A 13380-nucleotide genomic window follows, 5' to 3' on the forward strand; every position below is an offset into this window, starting at 1 on the left:
TTTAATTCAGGGAAAAGTCAGGGAATTTGACATTTGATTTAGAGTGGGAACCCTGTGTTTAGTTATTTATTGAACTTCCTCATTAAGGTCTTGAAGAAACTCGGAGTGGCCAGTGTTCAATTAAATTAGTGCTTGCTGCCAAGATGTAAATCTCCCCATGTGTATGTTTCTGTTTCCGTAAGGAAAGGAATGAATGAGTCAGTCTCTGTTTGTGACTGAATGTGATTCTGTGGCATGTGACTAAATTGTATCGACAGTTGATACAAGCGATACATCCTGTGACGTTGCGTTTGCCTCTTCTACAGACGGCCATGGACCAGCTGCACATGCACTTCACCCAGGCCATCCACAACACGGTGTTCCAAGTGGTGCTGGGATACGTAGAGCTGTGTGCAGGAAACGCCGACACCAAGTTTCAAAAGATGCAGTACAAGGACCTCTGCACTGTAAGTACACACACATACACACAAATCCAGATATATGCCTATCTATATGGATTTTGATATACACACATGGAAACACAGGGATGCTCAAAGTGAGTGACGTTTCCCAGGTCATTTCTACTTAAGAACAACTGCTTTGACAGCTCTGTGAAGGCAAACTACGTCTTAAATAGATGATGGTTCCACATGACCACAGCTCTTCAAGAGAGAAAAATACCACCAGAATAACAGACACACACACACACACACACACACACACACACACACACACACACACACACACACACACACACACACTCACACACACACACACACACAGAGAAATGTATAGAATTCCCCAAGCTCTCTTATTTCCTTCCAGCCAATTGAAACGTACATTCTTTTATCACAAGGGATTGTACTGTACAGCTACCTCATTATGGAGAGAAATGTAGGAACAGGAGTGCAAGGCAGGGGAGATGCTAATTGAGATGAAGGGAAAAAGCTCCTTACTCCAGTGAGAGGGATTCCCCACGTAGCCTCTTGCCATGAGATAACACATTTTGGTCACGCGAGGGCTGGGCGATAAAAACAATCTCGATAATTTTCACGATAAAATCTTCCTCAATTACGATGATAAATGTTTGCGATTAATTTTTAAAACAATTTTTGAGTAGGGTTTTCTCTACCTACAAAGGCAGGACATGAACAGCCAAACGTCTGACCAGTGTTGTTGGTGTGCTGGGGCTTCCCCCGCTCTCTCCCCGGCCGCGGTGCTCTCCGGCCAGACAGCACGCAGTGGGGATGATGCCCCCTGGAGCTGACGCGGCGGGTGTTCCTCAAACACTAACTTGAACTCCATATCGCCCTCCGCACAACCAGAGCCTGGCGCGGCCCCCATCCCCGCAAAAGGAGAGCAATTAAAGAAAGAATCTGTGATTTTCAGTGACGTTTTGTCTGACACAGATGGAGAGTGTCCCCTGGTCCGCTCCAGATGTCCCCGCACATAATCACATAGCGCAGATGAGGGCAGTTTTCGGACTGCTCTCAGGCGACAATGATAATTATATTATATATTTATATATATAATACAATCATCATATATTTTGTTATTATTTATTTATCAATTTTTTTGTTTACATATTTATTATTTGATGTATTCAGTGTTTAATGTAATGCCTTGAGAATACACTTCAAACTAAATTTAGCATTATTATTATTAATAATAATAATAATAATAATAATAATAATAATAATAATAATGATAATAATAATAAATATAATAATAATAATAATAATACATTGACTGGATATCGTGACGATTATCAATATAAAAAAAATCATATTGTGATAACATTTTTGGCTATATCGTCCAGCCCTAGCTCACACTGCAGAGCCAATTTACTCAAAAGCATTTTCTGACTCGCTGTGCTGGCCCAGTGCCTCAACTCTTTCTCTCCCTCGCTTTTTATCGCCAATACCTCGCCCGCACACTGCCTCTCCATCCATAATCTTTCTATTTTGCTGAATTCCTCAATGCTCTCTTTGTCCCCCCCCATCTATCTCTGCACCATGATTCGAAATCCATCATCTCTGAGACCAACTCAGTTCTCTAGTTCTCTCCCGAACGCTTTGTTTATGGTTCTCTCCCTAAGGCAGCCCAGCCCTCGCCTCAAAAACGCTCTTAATTCCCCACCTCACATATTCTTGTAGAATCTTTTACAATTAGTGGCAATCCATAACATTGTCTGTGTTAGGTGGATTACACTCAAACGATTCCAAACCGACAATGTTTTTTCCAACCTCTGGAATATATCCTGCCCCCCCCCCCCCCCCCATCCAGTCCTCCAATCCTTCATGATTCTGACTTGAGGATATTTGTCTTTATACTCTATAGCTGTGTGACTATGATGGACTGGCTGGGAGCGCACACACACACACACACACTCTCTCACACACACACACACACACACACACACACACACACACACACACACACACACAGTGAGAGGTATGTCCGTGCCCACGCAAAAGGTTTATCTTTGTGTTCCATGCAGAATATTCACTATCATTTATACTGTAGCTTCTCTGTCTAAGCTGCGGTTTTCTCTGATGTTTTCTTCCGGTTCTCCTCAGAGTTTTGATTCCAAAATTCATTTTCCAGAATTCCTTTTGAGCAACGTCACTCAAAATTTCTACCTTTGCGTTGAGCGGAGGTAGAAATTTTGAGCACAGCTGCCATTATGTTTTTGATATTCAAAATAGGGCGTAGACTAGTGTAAAAAAAATCTTGTATCTAAAGTTCCTAATTCCAGTGGGAACGAATCTACAAAAATGTTCATTTTTTGGGGTATTTTCAAGATTCAAGAGGTTTATTCGTCACATACATTTACATACTTTCATACACAGTGAAATGTCAATGCAACGTACCTGGTGACGCACACAATGTATCTAGACTGAACACAATAGCTACCTGTCACTTTTTTATGAGCTAATTTATTTAGCTATTTTCTGAGCTAATGAACTACATTCTTTTCGTTTTCTGAGGTTGTGTTTAAGTTTCCCAGCTAGGAAACACAATTAAGATCCACAGTAGATTCTGGGAACTTGCCGGCCTTGTCAGTTTTCAAAGGGCTGGGCAGAAAGGTCAGTCCATTTTTGTGATGGACTTGTGAATCTTGCATAACAGCTGCCGAATTGGGCAGCCTTACTTGTCATCCAACTCTGGCCACCATTAGCATCTGACTAATGGAAATACTGTACCTCCACATCCACAGGAGGCACATGGATTACTAGACATCTGGACATTACCCTTCATTTGCCATGCTACATACTATACACAGTTATTTGTCACTGTAGAACAAAAAAGATAAACTTAAGCAATTTAACATTGTTTGATTTGTTGTTTCTCTTAATTATCTTAGCTGCAGTGTGATTTAAGCATCACTGGTGTGGTGATGGAAATATCCATAGAAACCAATGCTTACATAAAAACATTCATACAAACACAGCATAATTAATCTTGTGAGGATTACTGTATAAGATACAATTACCAAAGTGTACTGTATACCGTTATACTGTAGACATCATTTCAAGGTCAAGTTGCTACCATTACTGCCGGGTGTTTTAACAACACTGGGAGTGCTTTAGATTGCGATTCACCTAATGGCCGCTGCCCCAGAAAACTCTGACTCAATAGCAGTCAATGGAAAAAGAAGAAACTCACGATAAATACAGTCAGAGTCCATACATTTTTCCAGACGTTAGGGTCTCAACAGCTAAGTTTACATCTTCGAATGGTTATCTTGGTTGTGTTGTTTTTCTTTAAAGACGATATTAAGAGTGATATTTGGGGGTCTAGTTAGTTGCCTTAATTAACAAGTCTCTTGTTCATGTTCGAATATGGGCATGTGGGGTGTGTTTCTTCGTTCTTTCGACGACACACTAAGGCCCCTCTGCCCAAATCTATAAAGCTCCTGCTCCATCTTGACAAGATGGTAGCGAGTGTAAATCCAAACTGGAGGCTTCAAATAGTCACGATGCTACGTCTATGGGGTTTCACACAACACTGTAAAGCAACAGTAGTTTAGTTAACACACAGCTGATAGGGCTTAATAGAGATCAGTAGCACAGTGAAAATGGCTCTTGATCCCATAGTTTTGTTGTAAAAGATCTTATATCTCTATGTGCTTATTAGGCCTGTCACGAAAACTAATTTAGTTGGACGATATATTGTCCCAGAAATGATGCCGATACACAATATTATTGTAACTTTAGAACCATTTTTTTGATTTTTCTTTCACTGATATAATAATATAATAGGATAGTAATACAATTACACCCTTTCAAATAGCAATGAACTTTTAATTCTTAACTTTAACTCTGTTATCGTCGTGTGTGTGTGTGTGTGTGTGTGTGTGTGTGTGTGTGTGTGTGTGTGTGTGTGTGTGTGTGTGTGTGTGTGTGTGTGTGTGTGTGTGTGTGTGTGTGTGTGTGTGTGTGTGTGTGTGTGTGTGTGTGTGTGTGGAGGAGCTGCCTGAGCCCCACCCGCGGGGAACATCTGACAGAGTACAGACATGAGGACAGAAGCAGCGTGACCATAAATTACAGCAAAACAAGTCTCAGCATAGTTTTTTTTTACAGATGTGGACACATTTGTTGGTACCCTTACAGGTCATTGAAGCAATGCTTCATTCCTCCTGAGAAGTGATAAAATCAAAAGCATTTTTAATTTTTCATGTATACCTGCATGCCTTTGGTATGTAGAGCAAAGCAAAGAAACTGTGAAAAGAGATAAATTATTGCTAAAGAGATCAATTATTTTCTAAAATGGCCCGTACAAATTTTGTTGGTACCCTTTGACGAAAAAAGAAGAACCCACAATTTTCTCTGAAATAACTTGAAACTCAAAAAATAATTGGCATCTATCGTTGTTTACTCCATATTTAATAGGAATCAGACTTTGCTTTTGTTTTTCGATTCAACAGAATATTTTACATAATAAAACAAATGAAAATGGTACGGTCAAAAATGATGGGACCCTTAACCTAATATTTTGTTGCACAACCCACAAGGCAATCAAGCGATTTCTGTAGCTCTCAATGAGACTTCTGCATCTGTCCACAGGTATTTTGGCCCACTCTTCCTGAGCAAACTGCTCCAGCTGTCTCAGATTTGAAGGGGGCCTTCTCCAGACTGCATGTTTCTGCTCTTTCCATAGATGTTCGATAGGATTCAGATCAGGGCCTATAGAAGACCGCTTCAGAATAGTCCAACATTTTGTTGTTATCCATTCTTGAGTGCTTTAAGCTGTGTGATTTGGGTCATTATCCTGTTGCGAGACCCAGAATGGCTTGATAGTCTAGAGATTTCATTGTGCCCTGCACAGATTCAAGGGACCCCGTGCCAGACACAGCAATGCATCCCCAAAACATAAACGAGCCTCCTCCATGTTTCACATTAGGTATGGTGTTCTTTTCTTTGAAAGCTTTATTTCTTTGTCTATGAACATAAAGCTGATGTGACTTGCCGAAAAGCTCCAGTTTTGACTCATCTGTCCAAAGGACATTCCCCCAGAAGCATTGTGGCTTGTCAATATGCATTTTAGCAAATTCCAGTCTGTCTTTTTTACGTTTTTCTTTCAAAAGTGGAGTCCTCCTGGGTCTTCGTCCATGGAGCCCACTGTCACTCAAAAAGCGACGGATGGTGTGATCAGACGCTGATGTACCTTGACCTTGAAGTTCAGCTTCTACCTCTTTGGAAGTTGTCCTTGGCTCTTTTTCTAGCATTCGCACTATCCTTCTGTTCAATCTGGGGTCGATTTTCCTCTTGTGGCCGCATCCATGGAGGTTGGCTACAGTCCCATGGACCTTAAACTTGATATTATTTGCAACTGTAGTCACAGGAACATCAAGCTGCTTAGAGATGGTCTTCTAGAGTTTACCTTTGACGTGCTTGTCTATAATTTTCTTTCTGATCTCCTCAGACAACTCTCTCCTTTGCTTTCTCTGGTGCATGTTCAGTGTGGTGAACACGGTGATACCAAACAGCAGAGTGACTACTTTTCTCCATTTGAATAGGCTGAATGACTGATTATAAGATTGAAGACGTGTGAGTTTGAAATATCACTATAATCCAATTTGTTGTCATCTTTTCTAAGGGGCACCAACAAATCTGTCCCGGCCATTTTAGAATATAATTGATCTCTTTAGCGATAATCTATCTATTTTCACAGTTTCTTTGCTTTACTCTATGACATACCAAAGGCATGCAGGTATTCATGAGAAATTTTCATGAGAAAACTTTGAAATGTTCAACATTTTGGTAACATTATGTAATTTAGCTGGCACTTTTGTTCAAAGCCATTTCCAAATGTATTTTACATTGTACATGAAGTAACGGTGTTGCTCCCCGCGCTGTGAAAAACTTTTTTTCTGCGCCATATAAACATTTACGCATGTAAACACAATGGCCACTTATCGAGGTCAGAAGAATTATTGTGGTTATATACAATAAGTCGATATTCTAATTATTGCGACAGGCCTAGTGCTTATTTGGTGGTTTTATGTTTTTGCCATTAGCTAATGTTATGGATATGTTTTATGGAAACAAAACCTGCACAATGTCAACAAACAACTGCTCAATTACTATCCAAGGTTAGCTGTCCCAAAATGATCCCCCTCACTCCCCATTATGTAACCTCCCACAATTTGATATGGTGCAGTCATTGAGTGCTATTGTATGTCTCAAATGTGGGCTATTTTTTTGCAATTCTGTGAATACAAACATGATTGTATTTTTATGCGATCAGTGCACCATGACCATTGGCAGCTCTATTCTATTTTTCCAATGATGTTGTATGTGTTTTTAGTTAGCTATTATAATACCCAGCTTCATTATGAAGGAAGTAAAACCAGTCCGCTGCTCAAACTCTCCTTCTCCAGGCTCTCCGGAAAGGAAATTAGTCTCACATAGTGTGTTTATATTAGTCTGTCAAAGCAGTGATGATTACCCAAACTCCACAGTATATCAGGAAGAGAGATTCTGGTGGTACAGAGGCTCTTTTGTTTCCTTTGTGATCCTTGATGCTCGAATGCCCTAGTCATCTGATGATGTTTTGTTTCAGTTTAGTTTTCTTGGATGCATCTTGTTTTTCTTTCCCCGGGGGATTAAAGGAGTTGGTCTCCGGCTTTTGCCTGAGAATGGAAGTCAAAGCTCTCTGTCTTGCTTACTTCTGAACTCCCCAGTTTATTCAGTTTGTTTTAGGTAGTGTTGTGGTGTCCAATGAAACAACCTGATTCTTATCGTGCTGTATCGTATTTTATTATTTTGGTTTCTTCACACAGCTTCATTCCAAAACCTTAGAATGCATGGCTATGGCTCCATGAAGCTTTATAAGTGAGGTCTGTTTTTATGTCCCTTTTCTAGGTGTTGACTTCATCATCCTACTCCATCCATCCACTATTCTTTTACTTCTCTAGCGGTGCATTAACAGGGTACATTCAAATTTTTTTTTACTGCAGGTAAACATATATTACAACTTTCTATATTGGACACAGGTGGAGAGGGAAATATCCCTTTTTAGCCACTTAGGCTTCCAGTAGAACAACCAGGGACAGCTCATCAGATATATTTTTATTTAAAAAATTTTTTTTTTGTAATGTTTAAAGTTAATGTCCCTGTTCTGGTCCTCAACTTGTTCACTCCAAACAAGGACACCCTCAAATAAAACCCTTTCAAACTACTGATGGGCATCTCTACCCACAGGTATGGGATTAGAGAGGGAGTCTTTCTTGCAGTGAGGCGCTGACATGGCGCGAGTTGTATTAATGAACATAAACAAAAGAGCTCGCTGGCAAAAACAGGAACATAAAAAAACAGGAATTACAAGTGTCTCTGAATCCTGTGACTCCTTGGTCGCAGTCTGGTCCGCAGGTGTTTCCGCGTGCTACACCCCGAGATCCCCACTGTAACACAAAACAACACATAAGAAAAGGCTCCCAGCCTGCGCAGACCCGGTACAGCTGCGCTGCGGCAGGAGGAAGCCAGCCCCGTCACCTCCAGACCGTGGTTTTACCATGCCCCCTCGTTTGCCACACTACTGTTGACAGAAAGTTCTGGGATAATGCGAACCATTGAAAGTTTTCATGAGAAATGACAAACTAAGGTCCCAATATGAAGCAAAGTAAAAAATGAGGCATGTAGGGAAGAGGTGCCATGAAATATTAAAAAAATGATATTGTCAAAAGCTAATAATGTGGACATTAAACACCGATATTTCACTGATTCACAAAGCACAAAGAACGGGTTTTTAGGGTGGTGTTTTCCTTTAACCTTCTTGCACAGAGTTATAGCAGATCCTAGCGGGGGGGGGGGGTTGCGGATTTTGTGTGTGTGTGTGTGTGTGTGTGTGTGTGTGTGTGTGTGTGTGTGTGTGTGTGTGTGTGTGTGTGTGTGTGTGTGTGTGTGTGTGTGTGTGTGTGTGTGTGTGTGTGTGTGTGTGTGTGTGTGAGAGAGATTTTGTGTAAGAATAGCTCTCTCTCCAGGAGACTTTGTGAAGTGTTGACAAGAGAGGCGATGTTGCATCTTTGCTTGTGCGGCACTTCTGGAGATTGCTGACTAGCAGCCTCTCCATTTCTTTGGGGATGATTATGGCTCTGAAATGAAAGCGAATCAGCTAAATCAGGGGAACTTTCTCCGTCCCATCTCCTTTTGTCAGAGAAAAGGTGTTCTGCTCCTTTTGTCATATCAGCTCTCTTGCGTACACACGCACGCACTCTTAAGGAAAAGCTTTGAGCTCTATCTTTCCAGAAAGCGCTCTGAAATTGACTTAGTCAATTTGCAAACATCTTTGGCGAGCTCAATTGCTGTTGTCAAGTAGGTCTCACGAACGCATGTGGAGTGTTCTCCCCTGCTCCTGTTCATACAGCTGTGAGAATGCCAAACCCGCCCACTATGAAGGACAGCCGATGTCAAGATGGCCATCTCCAGTGTGACCTTTTCAATAAAGCAGGTGTGTTACATGAGGTAGAGGTTTTCATTTTTGGTTGATGAACCATTAACCCAGATGCATATTCAGACACACACACACACACACACACACACACACACACACACACACACACACACACACACACACACACACACACACACACACACACACACACGAAGAAGAAGAAGAAGAAGAATCTTTATTCGTCACATGACACACTGCACTACAACACATGCATACTGTATATATACACACACATTACATTACATTTACATTTAGTCATTTATCAGACGCTTTTATCCAAAGCGACTTACAATTGTTCAAAGACCGACGGGCGCAGCCATCAGGCTGGGGGTTAAGTGTCTTGCTCAAGGACACTACAGCATGCTAGCAGGAGGAGCCTGGGATCGAACCAGCAACCTTTGGATCACTAGACCACCAGCTCTACCTCCTGAGCTACCATCCCCACACACAGGCACAGGCTTTTTGGGTGGTGGCCAGTGAAATGTGGCCTCTGCATTTCAGCCATCCTGGCATGTCCTTCCTCCGGGGGGGCAGCCAGGAGCAGTGGGCGTTCGTCGATGCGCCCGGGGACCTGGTACCAGGTGTGCGTCATTGGTCAGACGATGGTGATGTGTGCATGTTTTTGGTGGGGGTCCTTACTGATGTTAGGTGGAGGAAACCCCATGTGAGCAAGGGGAGAACATGCAAACTCCACACAGAAAGGCTCCTATTTGGGAGATAACCCGCCGGAGCTGTTGTGTGGCCGGAATATTTTCCCTTCATTTTTTTTTTTTCACAAATAATGCACAATTTTGTTGAACTTGTTGAAAAACAAAACAAACTTATTTTGAAATCATACAATGGCCGGCACACTATTATTAGCACCTTTCAGAAGTTGCAACAAATGATTGGATTTCAAGCAGGCGATTCTCTCATCACTTCAACCTGCTTGAATGGAAAAAGGTTTTCAATTTGCTGTTTTGTCACTCCGTGTACCACACTGACGGAGAAAGGAAAGAAAAGCAAGAGAAGTCTCTGAAAGTGAAGCAAATATTATGTTAAAGGCTCATTCAAAAACCAAGTTTCTGCACTACTAACAGTAAAATAAGCTGCCAACCCTAAAATTCTTAAATCAGCTTTATCAATGATATTTTTTTATTTTATTTTTTTTCCCCAAAGGTTTTTTGTTTTTTTTAATTATGCAAGGCTGACAATACATTTGGCCACGGCTGTAAACACACCTCTTTACCCCCAATTCCCGCATCCTCTCCCCAGTTGCCTGGCAACATAGTACTAGGATATGGATGGCTGCTCGAGCGCATGGAATGGCAAATCCACAGCTCTTTCTGTCAGATCTAGTTCATTAGCCCCCACTATCTGATCAGTGGTACAGAAGCCTATTTGTAATCATAATTTAGATTATCTGTAACCATTTAGTTAATTATGGAACCGCAGTAACTGATTATATAAAATCACAAGACTTCAGTTATAATAATAATAATAATAATTGCAAATTGCATTCAAATTACATTCAAATTACATTTGTATAAATCAGTCATCCTTTTAAAACACCTCTTTTAAACATAATTAGATATTGATATTCATTATTCATTCATTATCTTAATTAAATATGAAAACATTTTAAAACAAAAAATATGTATTTAGATTTCTCCTTGAAAATTGAAGCAGTTGATTTGTAACACTTTGACACTGAAAGTGTGGTTTGAGTGTACACATAACCTCCACTGCAATATAGGTGGAGCTATCTTGTGTTAACTTGTTTCATTTCTTTGGTTATTTTGCCTTTTAAATTATGCATATTTTAATTAAAAAGACCCAAGGCTGTTAAATTTTCTGGAAGCTGTCCATGTCTATGATGGCTTCTGTCCACCTTTGTAATTAAATTGCCTTGGACAGCTGCTCTGCCATTCAGACTTTGGATAAATCGGTCATTGAATAATATAATTCATTTTAAAGTCATCCCTCTACCAAGTAAGGTATCTCCACGACATGTGCTGATGAGAGACAGTTCTGCGAAAAGTTGGTTTTTCATCCAGAGCTTGAGTTGTGCCTTATTCATAAGCTTGCGGTAAACTATTTGCCATTGGAGACTGAAACATAATGCATAATATGAAGTAGAATCTCACTCATGCTAGCTTTTCCACAACCAGGTTGCATATTGCTATGGATGCCCCTGCCCTGCAATACCACCACTATTTGGAGGCTTAAGCAAGAGGTGCACTTAAAAAGACGTGAGAAATAGTTCCTCAAATAGTTACCGGGGCTTTTATTTACCTTTTTTTTTTTTTTTAATACTACTAACCCAATGTTTTTGTTCGGAGACACGGGAGCAGCCGGGACGCACAGTGGACCAGAGATCACTCCCTCTCCATTAGGCAATCCACTGTCCTGATCCAAGGCAGAACGTCCCTTGGTTTAAAATATTTGTATCATACAAGTAGAAACAAACTAAAACAATATACGTAAAACAAAAACACAGTAAAACCAGAAAACGGGAACCGCGACCTGGTGAGGTCTCGGAACAAGAAAAAGGCAAAAGACAAAGTTTGCATCGGGGGCCTGCGTGAAGAACACCGCAAGAACCAAGATCCCCACGTCAATTTGTTCTGATCTTGTTCTGAAGATGTCTTTTTGGTCAAAAACTTCTACTTCTTTTTAAGTGTACTTCCACCTTTAACATTCACAGTGTTTCAAAATGATAGCATGCAGTGACATATAAAACGTCACATCAGTAAAAGTGGACGGTAAAAAAAAGAAATACCTTGGGGGGGTGATGGCTTTGCATGATGCCGTGGTTTGGAGCAAGACGGATGAACAGTGGGACCTTGAACTGGGTGTATTATTTATTATAGTGTTATATAGTGTATTTAAAGCTGCCCTTAATTTAAGGTCTGTCAAACCTTTCTAGTCTCTGATTTCCCCAAAACTTCCATCTGTGAGATGTTCTGAGGACAAACAGCAATTCCGATTATCCAAAAGAGATGATTTGACTTTACATACAATAGTTTGTTGATGTAACATCTATAAATAATTGCTAAGAAGGTGCTATTTTTACATTTTGATCAGACATACACTTTGACATTCACTTTTAAGTGTTATTATTGTTGAATATTTTTCACAGGAGGGCATGCTTTTACCATGTTGGTTTCTAAAACAACAGACTCCTAATGTGATGCCCGTATCATTTTCAAACTACAAAGTGTGAAATATTTATTGTACCTTATTTACTGCTTTTGAACTAGGTCGCTTCAAAGACGTTTCAAGAGGGCACATGATTACGGTGTTTGAACCCCGGAAGTATTTTGCTTTTGACGGGAAAACACATTTTGTTTTTCTCAAGTTTTGTGGAATGAAACCCAGAAGCGGACCTCATAAGAATTTGTAAAATATTGGAAACTGCTGCTCAGCGACATTTTATATATATTTTTTGAATCTCACTTTAATCTAGAAGGAATAATTAGAGCTACAGTATTTGATCCAAGGACCTGTAATGCTTGTTATGAGTGGTCTTCTCCTCTACGTTTGACTTCTTTTTTTTTTTCCCAAGGAAATAAAGGCTGCTTTGATGGCCTTTTCAAATTCTAAATATGTAACAGAACAGTAAATGGAAATTAGTGATGGTGGAAGGAGGTAGTATAAAACAGCATTACATAGGAATATTCTTCAGTAAATTACAGAGTAAAAGGTGTAAGACTTGATTACAAATTCAGGGCAATAATCTTGTCTCCACTCTTGTTTGCAGCACATCACTCCAGACAGCTACATTCCCTGTTTGACGGATCTGTGCAAGGCATTATGGGAGGTGATGCTGAGCTATCACCGCACCATGCAGTGGCACGAGGAGCATGACAAAGAGGAGGCCACACCAACCCCGGGTAGGACTGGCATTATGTTGCTACCCTCATATTACACATACAATACATGAGTGGGGCTTTGGATCTTTTCTGAAGTGAAGAGTCATTTGCGCTTCTTAAGTCCTCTTGTGTGTTACCTGATATCAAAATGAGTTGAAGTGCACTGGTCCTCTCAGCTCTCCTTTCAGGTCTTTTTGATCCCTTTCCCCGCGTTCTACAATATCTTTCTCTTAAAAACTGTTTGGCTCATTCCTAAAATAATAAACTGTTCAGTTCTTCATTGACATAGTGAAAAGCAGTTTGTCTTGTGGCTGTGAGGGTGCGCTGGCCCATCCGTACAATTGGTTTGATTTCCGATAAATTCCGATTAGGTCTATGGGCATGACCATACTGTAGCTTGTTTTCCAAAGAGAGAAGAGAAGTTCAAATTGAGTTTGAACTTGCTGGCCATGTTGGTAATTCTGATCTGTGAACAGCTGAAAGTCCTCACATTGTAGCTTTAAACACAGCCATGTTTTACTTACCCAATGGGCACTTTTAATAATGCTACAAATCAATGTTTATCGAAACAATTAAAGTAAAACTAATG

The 13380-nt window shown here is 40.4% G+C and overlaps 1 protein-coding gene across 2 annotated transcripts in view; it reads left to right on the top strand.

Annotated features, from left to right (window-relative positions):
- The window catches only part of vps50 (VPS50 subunit of EARP/GARPII complex), a 144449-nt gene that overhangs the window by 53970 nt on the left and 77099 nt on the right, over window positions 1-13380 (top strand). For both annotated transcript variants that reach the window (XM_080000449.1, XM_080000450.1), the window contains exons 12-13: window positions 306-446; window positions 12680-12812. In XM_080000449.1, the coding sequence (XP_079856575.1) occupies window positions 306-446; window positions 12680-12812 (274 nt within the window). The remainder of the gene's footprint in view (window positions 1-305; window positions 447-12679; window positions 12813-13380) is intronic.

This window comes from Zeus faber (genome assembly GCF_960531495.2).
Source record: "Zeus faber genome assembly, chromosome: 1".
In the NCBI taxonomy this organism is placed as follows: domain Eukaryota; kingdom Metazoa; phylum Chordata; class Actinopteri; order Zeiformes; family Zeidae; genus Zeus; species Zeus faber.